The sequence below is a fragment of the Staurois parvus genome, unplaced genomic scaffold (genome assembly GCF_062004578.1).
Source record: "Staurois parvus isolate SC_StPar_1 unplaced genomic scaffold, SC_StPar_1.0 ptg001008l, whole genome shotgun sequence".
Lineage (NCBI taxonomy): Eukaryota > Metazoa > Chordata > Amphibia > Anura > Ranidae > Staurois > Staurois parvus.
Window position 1 is genome coordinate 679,741 of NW_028318804.1, and position 18,567 is coordinate 698,307.

Genomic DNA, 18,567 nt, shown 5'->3' on the forward strand with positions numbered 1-18,567 from the left:
AGAATAAAAACTTGCAATTATCTGAAAGTATCTGTTTGTAGATTGCTCTTACTAAACATTTATAAAGCACAACATTTATAAAGCACACATGCCCTGTCATCCCTTTAACCACTTGCCCTCCAGAAGATTTACCCCCCTTCCTGACCCAAGCCATTAGCTGACAATTGAGCGGTCATGCAACGCTGCACCCAAATGAAATTTGTCTGAATATTTAAAAAAAATATTTTTAAAAATATTCATATTTTTTTTAATATCTAAAAAGTCATTTTAACATATATTTTTACATATATTTGTAAATGCATTCCAAAAATGTAGATTTGTATTTTTAAAGACATACAGTATATTTGAAGTGTATTTTAAAAATATTTTTCAGATATTTTGTAATAAAGCATTTAAACATGCAGTATATATTTATTGAAATATATTGAATAGGGCCAAAATTGTAGCATTTCAAATATACGACAATATATTTGGGAAGAATATTTTTAAAATATATTTCAATATATTTTTCTTCTATGTGGGAAAGTATCGACAATTCTCAGCACTACCACTTCTCTGTTCAAGGATATCGATTATAGAAGTTGTATATCTAAAAGGGAGATTAATGAAATGATGCCAGGAAAATAAAAAAAAGGAGCGGCCTCAAGGTAAGAGTTTAATGTATAAAACAAGATTAGATAACGAAACATTAAACTATTGATTACACATTGAAGTGCTTCAGAGGTCAACGTACACAGAGGGAAGAAAAATAACAAAAGTTGTACCCCACCCAGCCTGTACATAGATGGGCACATCCCCATAGGGAGTATGAGGTGAAGGCCTTGGGTGGCGCTCCCACACATTTGAATGGCTTAGACACAAGAGTACATTCTATTTCTGAGCCCTGCCATTGCTTAGCCTGTAGAGCGGAGACTTGTGGAAGACGACCCCAAAGTGTCATCCGATTTAACTGTCATAAAGAGTCCAGGTGCATCACTCCAGCACCACCTTCCCTCCTGCAGCTTCCAGCGCAGCCTTTATCTTTTCCGCTTCTTCCTTGGCAACGTTGGCCTTGATCTCTTGTGGAAGAGACTCCACCATCTTCTTGGCCTGTTCAGAAAAATGATGAATTAAAAAATAAGTTTTGAACACAGCAACTACTTCATAACTTCTATCAGGATCAGGCCAAAGACTAGTCATGCTTTTACTAAAAAAGGTGCCAACTGTACCCATGATGTCTTTAGGGTACGTTCACAGTAGAACGCACTGCAGGAAACCCATGTTGCATGCGTGTGTCCCGCATTGCACTCAAAAAAAGAAGAAAACAGGCAGACTCAATGGACCACTTGGTTTTTTCTTCCATCACTCTTCTATATTTCTATGTGTCAACAATAAGGTGGTTGTAAACCCTTACATATACCCAGTGAAGTGACTTTTCTCATGTGATACACAAAGATTAAACAAATCCTACATAAGTTGTACCTGTTTCTCTACAGCATCTCTTCTCTACAGCTGTTCAAAGTGCTGAATAAAGATGGTCCGAGAGTTCAGAAAAAAGGGAGCAGAGAGCTGAAATTACACATTGTGGGCTCAGTGAGAGTTCATTGGAGGGAAGGAATACACCTCCCTTCACACAAGAACAGAGCTGAGGCTATCAATCTGCTGGAGGTCCCCTCCGTCACCATTTTTCTCTTGGTGTCAGGAAAACTTGTCAGAAGATAGAGGAAGGAAGCATCAGACAAACGACACTTAGGGGTCTGGGTTGAGACAAGTACATAGTATAGAGGGATATTCTTTGTTCACATTTCATGTCTGAGGTTTGCAACCACTTTAAGTTGATGAAGTCACATATGCACGGCATTTGCCTTCTTCACGCACGGTTGCAGTGCATTGTGCGATGCAGTGCCATTTGAGCCCATTCAAAATAAAAACGGGCTGCACAGTTGAACAGGAATGGGGTGTGAAGCAAGACTTACTTGCTTTTTATCATTAGGCAGAAAGCAGTAACCCATATAAAACCAGTATTGATTTTCTACAGGTATTGGCAGCACTAAGATAGCAGGCACCAGTGTGCCCCCTATTTTCCTACAATTAGCATGGCAGTTAACACAAAAACCCATCTCCGGCTAAAATTTGTTTATCCTGTTGTGGACAGCGTGGGACCCCCTATTTCTCCTGTCCCATTGACAAATGAGAGGAAGAGTACCCAATTCTCAGTAATAAAGAGATGACTGGGGTTCTAGCCCATCTCGCATGGTCTCCATGTCCCCCATTGCAGGTCTTCCCAAAGTTATCACCGGAAAAGGAAGTTAGGGAAATCTCCAAAACTAAAAGGTTTGCCTAGTGCTGCACCTTTTTTTTTTTAAATCAAATCCTTTTTTCTTTTTATGAAACTTTTTACATGGGTCCAAGTTGGTCTGGGTATTCAGGACCTGACCTTGTAGCCCCTAAAAAGGAAAAGAAATCCTGTACGAAAAAAAAAAACAGAAAAAAAAAAACCTGGCTTCCATTTTTGCAGAAGTCAAGGGGTATTCATAAGCAAAAGTCACCTAACTGTGCCCAGTCTTCGACTATCTCCTAGTGCAAAGGGCTGCAGTTACATATGTCACTTGCAGAGGAAGAAGAATGTGGAAATACACCGCCTGATGGTGAAATTTGGTAATTCAGTGGCAGCAAAAATCTAAAATAGTCTATACAGGAACCACCACATGGCTCAGGCTGTGCTGCCCTTGTCCAGGCATAAGAACAGGATGGGGTCCCACTCAAGTTTACTACCAGGTTGTAGGGTCCTTTTTAAAAAAAATGCATTTCTACTGTGATACAGATATTACAGTGGTCTGTTAATGTGTAGAATGCTTCAAACCAGCAACAAGCTCCAGTATTCCAGAGCCACAGTGCGGCAACAATAACTACATACAGTACTAAATGATTGTGTATCCTGAGTAAATAATGCATTAAGAGTGGCATTAAAGCATAAGTTCACCGTTTAAAAAAATAAAACACACTTCTGCAGGTAAATAAATGGGCATTTACTTTTTTTCACAGGAGCCTGTAAAGCATTGCACCTCTGATCAGCAGACTGCAGGTGCAATGTCAGGTTCCTGCAGACTGCAGGTGCAATGTTAGGCTCCTGCAGACTGCAGGTGCAATGTCAGGCTCCTGCAGACCGCAGGTGCAATGTCAGGCTCCTGCAGACCGCAGGTGAAATGTCAGGCTCCTGCAGACCGCAGGTGCAATGTCAGGCTCCTGCAGACCGCAGGTGCAATGTCAGGCTCCTGCAGACCGCAGGTGCAATGTCAGGCTCCTGCAGACCGCAGGTGCAATGTCAGGCTCCTGCAGACCGCAGGTGCAATGTCAGGCTCCTGCAGACCGCAGGTGCAATGTCAGGCTCCTGCAGACCGCAGGTGCAATGTCAGGCTCCTGCAGACTGCCAGTGTAACTGTCTGCCCATACCTCCAATACAGATAGGCAGTTACTTTAGTCCTGGAAGAATCAATGAACTACGAGGATGCTCACCAACACCCTTGTATATAATTGAAAACTACATGCCTCCAGCCATATGCTGTTGGTATTTTTAAGCAAATTTTTCTATGAATGAGTAATGATGTGGCCCCATTGGTGGAGCCCCAAATGGCCACGCTCTTTTTAAATTATGACAGCGAGCACGTGACATGCAGATTAACAGCATTGCGTTTTAGCTCTCAGAGCTCAAGCAGAGAACTACACCGGGGTGGCCAGGAGTCTTCCTGCTCCTGCAACATATAGGTGTTATTAATTTTTGCTAGTCAAATCTAGCATGAAATGTAAGATCACACTTTGATGGCTGCAGTAGCCATATCCAGTAGATAGGGCTGCAATGTTACTGCAGAAATCAACATTCTGAACGGTCTAAACTTCCATCATCCAATGATTCCCCCCGGCATCGAGCTGAAGGTTGAGTATCAGGCTTGGAAAAGTTAACCCGCTATCCCTGGCCCTCCACTATAAAGGCATTGTATACTTCTAAATGTTTTAGTTGTTTTAACTATATTTTAGTGTAATTATATACCATGTAATTTGCTTGCCTTACCTTGTAATGATGGGCTCACATGTTGTGGCTGCAGTTTATAGTGTTATGGCTGACCAATTATCCTATGTTCATGTACTCATTCACCTAGCTTGTCCTTGTTTGCTAAAGGGGCAGGCAACTTCCCGTTCCAGGTAGCACAGCATTAGTCCATTTCTTCTGTGTTGGATCACACATGTGGGAGTGTTGATATGATGAAAACACATCTCTTCCAGCATGGTGATCTCTGTTAATTGCTCTGCTTGTCAGATCTAATAACTGTTTAGAGCTCGCCTGCACCACTGCTAGACTTGGAGACCCAAGGATTGTAGGATATATAGTTTCTTCACAGGAAATGTCAGTTCTTAGACTACAGACAGAGGTCATTCATTAAAATGTACAGGGCCATGCCTCACGTCTGAACAGAGACAACAACTTTCTGACACCGGAATGTAAAGATTGACATTACTAGAGGCTGTGCTTACAGGGCAACCAATGACACCATGAAGCTATGAAACTACACTATCAATGCAAAATTTCATCCTGGTGCATCCTGCAAGGTACAGGTAGGTAGGTTTATAGTGCCTTATGCGGGTTTTGCATTCCCAAAGACTTGCATGGTAATGCAAAACCCGTGCGGATGACGTCATGACGTTACCATTCATCGAAACAGCGGTAATATTTATTTATTTATTTCAGGTACTTATATAGCGCCGTCAATTTACAGAGAGCTTTACATATATATTGTACATTCACATCAGTCCCTAACCCTCAAGGGGCGTACAATCTAAGGTAGTAATCCATTCAATGCTCCAGGATTGTCATATCTGGAGGCAATTACCTATATACATCGGGCCCGTGCTTTGCCTTGCATTACACATTGTGCAGCGACGTTTTGGAGCCATGATGGATCTATGCTGCTGGGCATGATACTGCCATCATGTGCATACTTAGTACATTACTGGATGTTCATCATACCTGGTGCGGTATGCACCTGCTGCATGTGAGCGCATTTCTTATGTTTATTGTGCAATAAAAGTTTTTAAAGGATAAAGCACTATGTTGAGCTTTTGTTTATGAGCTATACAGCTGACATTAAGGCGAATATGTGGAGGGGGCATCCTGGGAGCCATTATTCAGCAAGTTGATCTACAGAGTCCATATGGGACCAAAAGTGCAGTTAGACCAAAACACTGTATAATGTGAGGTCACACTGCTGGAGGTGAGCAGTTTTATGGTGGAGGATGTTTTGCACTGGAGTTTTGTGACAGCTGCACAAGGTGGACATTATCTCAAGGAGGGCTACAGAAAATGTAATTGATTGGACTTTGTTTAATAATTATTCAACTGTTTTTTAATTATTATTTGTTTGGGTCACATATCTCTTTTTCTGTATATTTCACTGGTCTGTGTTTTTGGTTTTCTATAGGAATTTTGTATATATAGCGCAGCATTTTTTCACTTATATTATTTTAATACAAAACCCGCTTGAAGTGAACAAAAGCTCGTCAACACAGGCCCTTATGGGAGAAGTATGGCCAAAGCTATTTTGGACATACTTCTCCTGAGGGTCACTAGAGTGCACCAGGGGTGGACTGACAACTCATGGGGCCCCCGGGCAATAGGGGATCATAGGGCCCCTGTGTCCTTGCCCAAACTCAAAAAAAGCCTATGAAAAAGGTACCAGGGGCATCTCATGGGGCCCCCTACTGACCCCGGGCAGTGCCAGAGTTTCCAAATGGTCAGTCTGCCCCTGGAGTGCACTTAGTTATTTATTATTATTATTATACAGCATTTATAAAGCGCCAATAGTTCGCTCAGCGCTGTACATTACAAAGGGGGACAGAACATGTGACAGAACAATACCAATACAATGCAAAACATGAGGGGATTGAGGGCCCTGCTCTTTCGAGCTTACAATCTAGGAGGGAGGGGATGGTGGTACAGGAGGAGATAGCTGTGGGGGATGGAGTGGTAGGAAGAGTGGAGGAGGTCGGCAAGTTAGCAGGGGGTGGGGTAGGCTTCCCTTAAGAGATGGGTTTTCAGGGTGCGCCTAAAGGAGAGGAGAGTAGGTGATAATCTGATGGGTTGGGGCAGGGAGTTCCAGAGGATGGGTGACACCCTGGAGAAGTCCTGGAGACGGGCATGGGAGGAGGAGACCAGGGAACTAGAGAGAAGGAGGTCTTGTGAGGAGCGGAGTGTGTATGCTGGGTGGTATTTGGATATTAGGTCAGTGATGTAGTTCGGGGCAGTATGGTGGACAGCTTTGTACGTCAGCGTTAGGATTTTGAATTTGATCCGTTGTGCAACCGGAAGCCAGTGGAGGGATTGGCAGAGGGGGGTGGCAGAAACGGAGCGGTTGGAAAGGTGAATGAGTCTGGCAGCCGTATTCAGGATGGACTGAAGGGGGGATAGCCAGCGGCGAGGCAGGCCAGTGAGGAGGGAGTTGCAGTAGTCGAGACGTGATATGATGAGGGAGTGGATGAGCGGTTTAGTGGTTTCTGGGGTTAGGAACGGGCGGATTTTGGCGATGTTGCGGAGGTGGAGGCGGCACGAGTTTGTTAAAGATTGGACTTGGGGCTGGAAGGATAGGTTGGAGTCCAGAATGACACCAAGTACTCTGGCCTGCGGGGCGGGTTTGATGGTGGCGTTGTTGGATGTGATGGAGAAGTCAATGGGGGGGGTGGTGTCGGGGCTGGGGGGAAGACAAGAAACTCGGTTTTGGAGAGGTTCAGTTTAAGGAAGTGGAGCGACATCCAGTCTGATATGTCGCTCAGTAGGTGTGTGATTCGGGCGGAGACCGAGGGGGTGAGGTGGGGGGTTGAGAGATAGATTAGTTCTGTACTCCTGTGACCCGTATTCAGCCAACAGCAGGATGAAGTCCACTGTCAGCTGACATCACTCAGCCGTTCCAAACTCTGATGCCGGGATCCACCCAGATGCCTGAGGGGCAGATGGCTCAGACTCTCAGCCTGGCAATCCTGGGAGTGCTGGAGGGGCGAAGCAGAGAGCCGGTGACCGATAGACCAAAAACTGAGCGATCAGTGGTCATGTGACTGCTCGGTCTTAGAAGCAGTGGGGGACTGATGCAATATCAGACCGATCCTGCATCCACCTAGGTAAGCATATATTTTTATTTTCTTTAACTCCGAATTTCTCTTTTAAATCGAGAGTGATCACGTAGGAGACTAGTAAAATCAAGCTATAGTAAAGCAGCAATGATAAAGTGCCTGAGATTAGACCGTGGGCTGTAGCAATGTCATGATCACATTTAGTAGAGATAATCTTACCTGCACCAAATTCACCCCCTGTACACAATTCTTCACTTCTTTGATGAGTTTCACTTTGTCTACAGCATTCATCTCCGTCAGTTTTACAGTGAAATGTGTCTTTTCTTTCTTGACCGGTACATCCTCTTCCTCCTCAACCTGAGCACAGCAAAACAAAACCAAAATCAGACCTCACTCCATCCACTGCAGAATGACAACAGCATCTCAGATACGTGCGATAGAATGACCTAAAGTCAGGGACAGTTGTGCTCATAACTTTATATACCCCTAGCCAGGGGCGGACTGAGAACTCATAGGGCCCCTGGGTCCCTGCCCAAACTCAAAAAAGCCTATGAAAAAAGGTACCAGGGGCATCTCATGGGGCCCCCTACTGACCCGGGCCCTCGGGCAGTGCCCGAGTTTCCCAATGGTCAGTCCGCCCCTGCCCCTAGCAGAATCTGTACAGTGTGGACCATTTATTGAATAAACATGGAGTGATCAGACCAAAAATTTATTTTTTTTAAGGGATCCCAGAATATAATAAAACATAAGTTCACCTTTCAAAAATAAATGTAATTAATTAAAAAAGCAAAAAAAAAAAAAAAAAAAACATTTTCGCAGGTAAAAAAAAAAATGTGCATGTGGCTTTCAGTTACAAAGCTAGAAGAGGGAATCAAGTACGAGTGTGCTCAGCAGCACACTTACAGCCTATTCAAACTAAATGTACATGTGCTGCAGTGGCAGACGGGACCTGTAGTTTCTTCATTCACAGAATTCTGTGAATGAATGACATGGCTGTATGGGTGTAGCCATGCTGTTTTCAAAAAGTGACAGTGGGTACAGGGAGAAGATGCCCCGCCTGCTGTCAAAGAGGGGGAGCACTGGCGGCAGGTGCATAGGAGCATGTTACACCCTAAATATGGTCCTAAAGGTCCTCCTAGATTGTAAGCTCTAACGAGCAGGGTCCTCGGTTTCCTCTTGTACCAAATTGTATTGTAACTGTAATGTCTACCTTCATTTTGTAAAGCGCTGCGCAAAAGGTTGGTGTTATATAAATCCTGTATTATAATAATATAGGTGAACTTATCCTTTAATAAAGTAATACTGTTCAAAGATTTGCCTTCCCTCAGTTCTTAATAGTATTGCCCTCTTTAGAATCAATGAAGACATGCACTCTTTTGTGAGTTGTGAATGAGGCCCTTTATTGTCTCATATGGTAAAGCTGCCCATTCCTTTTGGCAAAAAGCTTCCAGGTCCTGCAAATTCCTTGGTGGCCTAGCATGAATTTCATAAGAGCTCCCCAAAGTGGCTCAATGATGTTGAGGCCAGGACCTTGTGATGGCCACTCCAGAACCTTCACAATTTTTTTTGCTGCAGCCACTGAAGGGTCGAACTGACCTTATGGCGTGAGGGCACATCAGCTGCCACTGTGCTCTGCTGGGTCCCTAGACCTTTAAAGTGTTCGTTCAAGTTCACCTGTACATTTTGTCTATAAAAGATGAATGAATGGCATACACCCCCCCCCCCCTTTCTCTGTGCAGTGCTTCCAGGGCAGATCAGAGAGATGCTTTGGGATGGTGCTGATCAATTCGAATCGTGCTAGTCTGTCCCAGTACAGCTGCAAAGACAGGAGGGAGAATTGGAGCAGCTGCCAATTTTTTTTTTAGCTTTGAACTGGACTTTCATTGTCATGCTGGAAATCCCAAGTATGTCCCTTTGGCAGATACTAGGCTGATGACTGCACATTTTGCTCCATTTTTTTTGACAAAATGCTCTACTCATCTTGCCAACAATGTTGACTAAATTTACTGTGCACACCCCAAAAACAGCATCGATTCACCTGCATGCTTCACAGTAGGGATGATGTGCTTCTTTTCATACACCTTGACTTTTTCAAATACGTGTTTATGGCTGTGACAAAGTTCAATTCATCTCATTTTAAACAGAAGTTTTTAGGCTTCTCTAGGTGCAGTTTTGTGTACTGCAAGTGTGCTGTTTTGTGGTGTTAGTGCAGTAGAAATGACCAACATTGCACAAATTCTGCCAGAAGTAAATCTGCAAGCACAACTGTATTCACATGGGAGCAGGTGCTCCTCTTTACTAAAGAGGAATCTCCAAATGAGCCTCCCCACCACAGAATACCATAGCCCAGAAAATCACAAAATCTCAGAACTGAGGAACAATTTACCAGAATTTCATAGGAGGTCTCTTTATTGTAGGCAATGTTGTACATTAGCTCATATATATATATATATATATATCTTTAAATTACAATTGTCTGTTTTTAACTGCCAATAAATTAAAAGGTTTACCTGGGTAGATGCTGCACCCATTGCTCTTGGCATCATGCCCATCGACATCATACCAACATCCTGAATCTTCAGCGTTTTCTAAATTGATAAAAAAAAAAAAAAAAAACAAATATATATATATATATAAAATTACACCAGACCAGTTGTGGAAACATTTTCTGTAACACTGGAAAAAGAATAGTGCAGCACTTAAAATAAATATCCCTCTGCCATAAACATAAATTTTACCTGTAAATAAACACCAATCATTATACTAGTGCAAAAAAAAAAAAAGGAAAAACAGAAGGAAAAGGAACACCTCCAATGTAATTAGTGTGACATGTTCCACATAGACCAGTATATTTATCCATTTATTTCAGGTACTGATATAGCACCATCAATTTAAGCAGCGCTTTACATATATGTATATATTGTACATTCACATCAGTCCCTAACCCTCAAGGGGTGTACAATCTAAGGTCCCTAACTCACATTCATACATACACATACTAGGGACAATTTAGACAGGAGCCAATTCACCTACCAGCATGTCTTTGGAGTGTGGGAGGAAACCAGAGTAGCCAGAGGAAACCCGCACAGACACAGGGAGAACATGCAAACTCCAGGCAGGTGCTGCCATGGCTGGAATTTGAACCAATGACTCTAGTACAGCCAGGCGGAAGTGCTAACCATTTAGCCACTGTGCTGCCCTGTGCTACATTTTTTTATTACATTAATTTTGTTGAATTTATAAAATTTTTGCAATAAGTGGACTATGGGATACAGAGCAGATCTCCGGGGTATAAGTCCCTGTCTCTGGGGATAATAGAAATTAAAAAAAGCAGAAGGATAGCCTCCAACCTTAAGCAGATTTATATCATTCTGAGTTTCAGCTACTTCTAACCTGGCTCAGAAGTATTTCACCCTGGCTCTTGGCAGTATCACTGCAGGCTCAAAATACAAAAACGTGTCACGCTCCACTAATATACGATTAAATTAAATGTGGTATGCTCCAAAAATATATAAACCATATATAATTCAAAGAAATATATATCAAAAAAATATAATGCTGCACATATCATAAATGGATAAATTAATAATACAGTAACTACAAAGAATCAACAGTGCTACAGTATAGTGTCCAATCCGGATAGTGTATATCCAGATGAGCAAGTCCCAAAGTGCAAAAACACTTCTCCACCTTGTCACCAGCAGTGTGCAATCCTCCACCTCTATGCACTTATGCACCAGGGATCTAAAATACAAAGACATATATTATAGCCAATGCTATATATCCCAGGTACTCTCCTCAACATTCAAGCCCCTGGCCGCCTCTATATCCCAAGTGCTCTCCTCAGCATTCAAGTCCCTGGACGCCAATCAAGTACCCTGAATGGAAAGAGCTCACGCCACGGAGCCCAGACGAAGGTATATAGTTTAGTATCTCATTATAATTTATATTGTACAGTGCTGAACAAACTGTTGGCGCTATATAAATCCTGTATAATAATAATACAACTAGTACAGATCAATTAAAATAACCACGTGGCGATATCAAACAATCAGTCTGGACTTATTAAAATTGCCTCCAATTTGAGTTCCGGAAGCAGCGGCGTGACATTAGCACATAAGGCCTCTCCCAACACATTTCGTGCGCATGCGAGTCTTCAGGGGATACGCCTACTGTACGGATTGGACACACAGATATTGTAGCACTATCGATTGATTCTTTATAATTATTGTATTATTAATTTATGATATACTGATCTATGTGGAAATTGTCACGCTAATTACATTGGAGGTGTCCCTATTCCTTCTCTTTTTCATTTTTTTGCACTAGAATAATGATTGTTTATTTACAGGTAAAATTTTAAGTTTTTGTTACAGAGATGTTTATTGTAAGAGCTGTACTATTCTTTTCTCCAAAGATCCATTATCTCCTGCGCTCAAAGACTCAGATCAAACAGGCGTTAGTGACAAGCAGCGTGTTGTGTGTTCATCCGCTGGTGATCAGAGGTTGTGCAGCTCTATCATGAAGCTGGGGAAGCTTAATAAAACTGTAGAGGAAGATGAAAGAAAGAGCGCACAAACCTTGCGCATTACCTCAATAAATAGTGACTAATTTTATTAATAAGGAAATATACTCACAAAATGATTGTATAACAGGCATAGGTAACCATAATCCAAACAGGGTTACAGGTAAATCGAAAAGGGGGGGGGATGAAGGCTAACGCGTTTCGAAGGGTGCTCCCTTCTTCATCAGAGCTGGGTTGAGAAGATAGAGACTTCAGTATGGCAGAGTTCCCATGGCAAGGAGATATTCAGCCACTGAGTGTCAGTATTACAGCAGTTCCAACCCTGTTTGGATTATGGTTACTTATGCCTGTTATACCATCACTTTGTGAGTATATTTCCTTATTAATAAAATTAGTCACTATTTATTGAGGCAATGCGCAAGGTTTGTGCGCGCTCTTTCATCTTCCTCTACAGTACTATTCTTTTTCCAGTGTTGTTTTGTAAGGTTGGTGTGTCACCTCGGCTTGGTGCTAGTGGCTACTTCCTCAGGAGCGCTCACTTATATTACTTCCCTATTATTTTCTGTAACAAGCATGACATTCCTAAGGCCTCATTCACATGGACATACTTAAGTGTACGTCCGTGTCAGGGCCGTGTTTGCCCACATGGGGATGCACAGGTGTTTCATGCAGCCCTGTGCGTGCAGGCAGTCTCCTTCATGTCAATTGGGATGTAGTGATTGCACAGACAGCAGCTGCTCCCGACTTCACAGCTGCATGGCATCATCAGCATGCACCTGCACAGCTGTCAGTGGCTGAGTCCCTGTAGCCGATGGGTCTCATAGGAAATCAATGGGACTGCCTGTATGCGGTTGCATGGAGCATCCCTGTGGGTGTAAATACGGCCCTACACTTAACCTCCCTAGCAGTCTGATTATGTCCATATTTCTGTGCTCAAAGCGGTAAATTTTTTTCCATGGAAATATGTATTTTTTTTATTGTAGGCCTGTCATTTTTAGGAATAACTCACTGAAATCTGTCCAAACAAGAGTCTAGTAAATATCCCGGGTATGATAAAATTTGAAACACGAGATCATAAATTATAATTTAATAAATAATCATAAAAAATAATAATATAATAATAATAACTTTAATTCAATAATATAATCAAACCAAAAACACTGAAATTTGAAATAGAGCGCCAAGTTCGCACATCACTGAGCAAAGTCGCAAAATCGTTTTCAGTGTCTGATGAGGAATTTCCCCCACGAATCATTATCACTCAATTCTGCAAGTGGTTCTGATTTACTATCGCTGTTCTCTAGCCGGTCTAAAACCAATTTTGCCCTAAAGGGACACTTTTTGGACGCCATGGACGTTTCTCAGTTTCCAGGCAGAAAGAACAGTAAAAATGCAGGCAGGGCGCCGGACAAAGCACTCGGGACAAAATGTATGTGAAATGGTTTGATACAGGAATGTTATACTATGTGATTTTAGTGTATTTAGTGAATGTCACTTTTTGTCATTTTCAAATTTCCTGCCGTTCCGTCCCCCGTACGTCCCGACGCTCACAGGAGATGGAACTCAGATCACAGATGCCGGCATCTGCCGGGACGGAACTCAGATCACAGATGCCGGCATCTGCCGGATTAAATTGCCGGGGACATTGCAGGAGGGACATCGCGGGAGCGCAGGACAAGGTAAGTGATCGAGGGATCCCGGAGTAGCGCCGCATGGTAAGCCCAAGTGCAGCTCGGGGTTACCGCTTTTGGTACTGAAACTTTACCCCGAGCTACACTCGGGAATACCGCCAGGGAGGTTAAGTATGCCCATGTGAAGAAGGCTGAAAACAGCATGTTCTGAAAAAAAAAAACAACATTTTTTGCTTTTCTACAAACTAAACTGTGTCCAGTACTTGTAAGCACATTGCACTATTTCATTGGTTTGCAGTAAGTGCATTGGAAGCATAGCTAGAACAACAGTGACACCTACTGAACGTACAGTATATTACCGGATTTGGATTTTAGAACACAACATGTATGTACAGTTAGGTCCATATATTATTATTATTATTATTATTATATTTGTACACACGCACAGTTTTAGTTTTTTTCAGGTATTGACCAAAACATATTCAAGTTATAGTTATATAATGGATATGGGCTGAAAGTGCACACTCTCGGGTTTAATTTGAGGGTAATCCAAATTGAAGGAAGGGTTTAGGAATTACAGCTTTTAAGAGTAGCCACCCCCCCTTTTTCAAGGGACCAAAAGTAATTGGACAATGGAATCAAAAGCTGTTTCATGGCCAGGTGTGGGCTACTCCATTATTTCTTAATCAATTAAGCAGGTAAAAGGTCTGGAGTTGATTCTAAGTTTGGTATTTGCATTTAGAATTTATTGCTGTGAACCTACATCATGTATTCGAAGGAGCTGTCCATGGAAGAGAAATAGGCCATTGTAAGGCTTCAAAAATGAAACAAATCCATCAGAGAGATTGCAGCAACATTAGGAGTGGCCAGATCAACAGTTTTGTACATTCTGAGGAAAGAAGAACGCACTGGTGAGCTCAGCAACATAAAAAGGCACTGATAATTTTGAGTACGGTAATTTTTTTTTCGTCGTATTGCAGGTGCACAAATATTGTACGGCACAAAAAGTTGCAACTGCCATCTTTTAATTCTTCAGGGCCTCTTTCAGACAATACATAACGATCGAGGGTTTAAGTAAAGGCAAAAAAATACAAATTTGTGATGGTTTGTATATGACCGGCAGTATACAAGACCCCGGTGTATTCACGTACCTTTAGCAGCTCATTGAGGTCGGACACTTCTAACAGAGTAAGGGATGCGATTTGGTCGACTAGCTGATGGATTTTGGGCGGGTATTGTTTGGGTGCGCTGTCCAAATCCGGTGAGGGTAAAGGGTCGTTCCTTAGTGCACAAGACATCCGTAAATGCCTCACTGCAGAAGACTCTAACCTGTACAATGCAACCAATATATTGGATATGCTGACGTACATAGAAGAAGAACAGTGTAATATTACCTTTGTTGTTACTATTAAAATAAAGGGCAATCACATGCAGTATTATTATTATTATACAGGATTTATGGCGCCAACAGTTTGCTCAGCGCTTTACAATATAACGGGAGACAATACAGCAACAATACAGTTCAATACAAGAGGAATAGGAGGGCCCTGATCCTGGGAGCTTACAATCTAGGAGGGAGGGGCTAGTGGTACAAAAGGTAGTAACTGTGGGGGATGGAGTGGTAGGAGTAGTAGAAGATTCCATTATTAGATGAGGGCAGGATAGGCTTCCCTGAAGAGATAGGTTTTCAGAGATCGCCTAAAAGTGAGCAGAGTAGGCGATAGTCTAATAAATTGGGGTAGAGAGTTCCAGAGGATGGGGGAAGCTCTGGAAAAGTCCTGGAGACAAGCATGGGAGGAGGAGACAAGGGAGAAAGAGAGCAGGAGGTCTTGCGAGGAGTGGAGAGTACGGTTTGGGTGATATTTGGAGACAAGATCGTTGATGTAATTTGGGACAGAGTTATAAATGGCTTTATATGTCATTGGTATTGTTTTAAATTTTATCCGTTGGGCAATGGGAAGCCAGTGGAGGGATTGGCAGAGAGGGATGGAGGATACTGAGTGGAGGCCAGTGGAGGGATTGGCAGAGAGGGATGGAGGATACTGAGTGGAGGCCAGTGGAGGGATTGGCAGAGAGGGATGGAGGATACTGAGTGGAGGCCAGTGGAGGGATTGGCAGAGAGGGGTGGAGGATACTGAGTGGGGGCCAGTGGAGGGATTGGCAGAGAGGGGTGGAGGATACTGAGTGGGGGCCAGTGGAGGGATTGGCAGAGAGGGGTAGAGGACACTGAGCGGAGGCCAGTGGAGGGATTGGCAGAGAGGGATGGAGGACACTGAGCAGAGGCCAGTGGAGGGATTGGCAGAGAGGGGTGGAGGACACTGAGTGGAGGCCAGTGGAGGGATTGGCAGAGAGGGGTGGAGGACACTGAGTGGAGGCCAGTGGAGCGATTGGCAGAGAGGGGTGGAGGACACTGAGTGGAGGCCAGTGGAGGGATTGGCAGAGAGGGGTGGAGGACACTGAGTAGAGGTCAGTGGAGGGATTGGCAGAGAGGGATGGCAGATACAGAACAGTCAGTAAGGTGGATGAGTCTGGCAGCAGCATTCATGATAGACTGAAGAGGGGATAGCCTGCGATGAGGTCGGCCAATGAGGAGGGAGTTACAATAGTCATGGCGAGAGATAACAAGGGAGTGAATAAGTTGCTTAGTGGTTTCCGAGGTTAGGAACGGTCATATCTTGGAGATGTTGCGGAGGTGAAGTCTAGAAGATTTGGACAGCGATTGGATTTGGGGCTGAAAGGACAGATGGGAGTCTAGGATTACACCTTGTACCCTGGCATGAGGGGAGGGACTGATGGTTGTATTACTGATCTTGTCGGGGGGGGGGGGCACGGGCTGGGGGGAATACTAAGAGCTCAGTTGTGGAAAGATTGAGTTTGAGGAAGTGGAGTGACATCCATGCTGATATGTCACTTAGTAGGTTAGTAATGCGAGAGGAGACTGAAGGGGTGAGGTGAGGAGGAGACTGAAGGGGTGAGGTGAGGAGGAGACTGAAGGGGTGAGGTGAGGAGGAGACTGAAGGGGTGAGGTGAGGAGGAGACTGAAGGGGTGAGGTGAGGAGGAGACTGAAGGGGTGAGGTGAGGAGGAGACTGAAGGGGTGAGGTGAGGAGGAGACAGATAGATTTGTGTGTCATCAGCATAGAGATGGTACATAAGCATTCTGGAAGGGGAGATGGGGCTATATAGGCATTCTGGAAGGGGGGTGGGGGATATGGGGGGGCTACATCGGACTTCTGGAAGGTGGATTGGGAGGGGGTGCATAAACGTTCTATAAGGTTGTGGGGGGATGGGGTTATATAGAGATTCTAGGAAGGTGGGGATGGAGTTCATAGGTGTTCTAGGAGGAGATGGGGGCTACATAGGCATTCTAGAAGGGGGGGAGGTACATAAACATACTTAAGGTTGTGGGGGGTATATAGACATTCAAGGAGAAGCATACATCAGCCTGTAGGGGATGGGAGTTATATAGACATTGTAGGAAGAGGGGGGGGGTGCATAGACATTGTAGGAAGTGGGGGGGGGGTTTGCATAGACATTGTAGGAAGTGGGGGGGGGGCATAGACATTGTAGGAAGTGGGGGGGGGCATAGACATTGTAGGAAGTGGGGGGGGTTGCATAGACATTGTAGGAAGTGGGGGGGTGCATAGACATTGTAGGAAGTGGGGGGGGTGCATAGACATCGTAGGAAGTGGGGGGGGTGCATAGACATCGTAGGAAGTGGGGGGGGTGCATAGACATCGTAGGAAGTGGGGGGGGGGGGGTGCATAGACATCGTAGGAAGTGGGGGGGGGGTATACAACATTGTAGGAAGTGGGGGGGGGGGTATAAAACATTGTAGGAAGTGGGGGGGGGGATAAAACATTGTAGGAAGTGGGGGGGGGATAAAACATTGTAGGAAGTGGGGGGGGGTGTATAGACATTGTAGGAAGTGGGGGGGGGTGTATAGACATTGTAGGAAGTGGGGGGGGTGTATAGACATTGTAGGAAGTGGGGGGGGTGTATAGACATTGTAGGAAGTGGGGGGGGGGGTGTTTAGACATTGTAGGAAGTGGGGGGGGTGTATAGACATTGTAGGAAGTGGGGGGGGGTGTATAGACATTGTAGGAAGTGGGGGGGGTGTATAGACATTGTAGGAAGTGTGGGGGGGTGTATAGACATTGTAGGAAGTGGGGGGGGGGGTGTATAGACATTGTAGGAAGTGGGGGGGGGGTGTATAGACATTGTAGGAAGTGGGGGGGGTGTATAGACATTGTAGGAAGTGGGGGGGGTGTATAGACATTGTAGGAAGTGTGGGGGGTGTATAGACATTGTAGGAAGTGGGGGGGGGGGTGTATAGACATTGTAGGAAGTGGGGGGGGGTGTATAGACATTGTAGGAAGTGTGGGGGGGGGTGTATAGACATTGTAGGAAGTGTGGGGGGGTGTATAGACATTGTAGGAAGTGTGGGGGGGGGTGTATAGACATTGTAGGAAGTGGGGGGGGGGGGTGTATAGACATTGTAGGAAGTGGGGGGGGGTGTATAGACATTGTAGGAAGTGGGGGGGGGGTGTATAGACATTGTAGGAAGTGTGGGGGGGTGTATAGACATTGTAGGAAGTGTGGGGGGTGTATAGACATTGTAGGAAGTGGGGGGGAGTTATATAGACATTGCAGTAAGTGGGGGGGGGTGTATAGACATTGTGGGGGGGGGGCACTTTAGGTCAGCTGTATATAAAGGATGAATACATCATATATGGAAGGGATGAGTGGGAGGGGCCAGGAGTACATTGTGGGGGTCACACCTGGTGATGGAATATTGGGGTGTGGAGAGATTTGTATATTATGAGATATGATACAACCCCCCAATCACTGAAGGACTCCTCCTCCCCCCCTCCTGCTCCTCAGGGTCACCTGACCCCTCCATGAACAGAGCAGTGATGACCTTCCAACCTCCCTTCCCTCCTCTCTCCTGCAGGTACCTGCACAGGCCGGAGGCGGCGCTCCTCGCTCTCAGGCAGCAGCGGGCGGCGGGGTACATGGTGCTCGGCTCTTCTCTCCTCACTGTCACCGGCGCCAACACATGGAAACCCGCACACTGTATGACCTACCCGACGTGCACCGCGACCAGGAAAAAACTTTATTGATACTGAGTTGCCTATAGGGCTCAGAGACCAACGGAAGTGATGTCAGGAGCGGGGAGTGTAGAGAGACGGACTTCTTGACTGTGGGCATGTTGCCCATACCTCTCATGGCCGCTTTCCAGCAGAATTTGCCGTGTGAACTGCCACTGGTGACTGAGGCTCTGCCTGCGCTGTGTAGGAAACGTACTAAGAAAATA

General features: G+C 44.6%; 1 protein-coding gene across 1 annotated transcript; it reads right to left on the reverse strand.

Annotated features, from left to right (window-relative positions):
• Positions 1 to 642: 642 nt before the first annotated feature.
• On the reverse strand, positions 643 to 18,367 carry MRPL12 (mitochondrial ribosomal protein L12). The gene is made up of 5 exons (XM_089657518.1): positions 18,209 to 18,367; positions 14,403 to 14,580; positions 9,606 to 9,683; positions 7,315 to 7,452; positions 643 to 1,089 (listed from the first exon to the last, which is right to left on the reverse strand). Exons 1-5 carry the CDS (start codon positions 18,265 to 18,267, stop codon positions 973 to 975), a joined length of 570 nt encoding a protein of 189 aa, XP_089513644.1. The 5' UTR covers positions 18,268 to 18,367; the 3' UTR covers positions 643 to 972.
• Between the last annotated feature and the right edge of the window lie 200 nt (positions 18,368 to 18,567).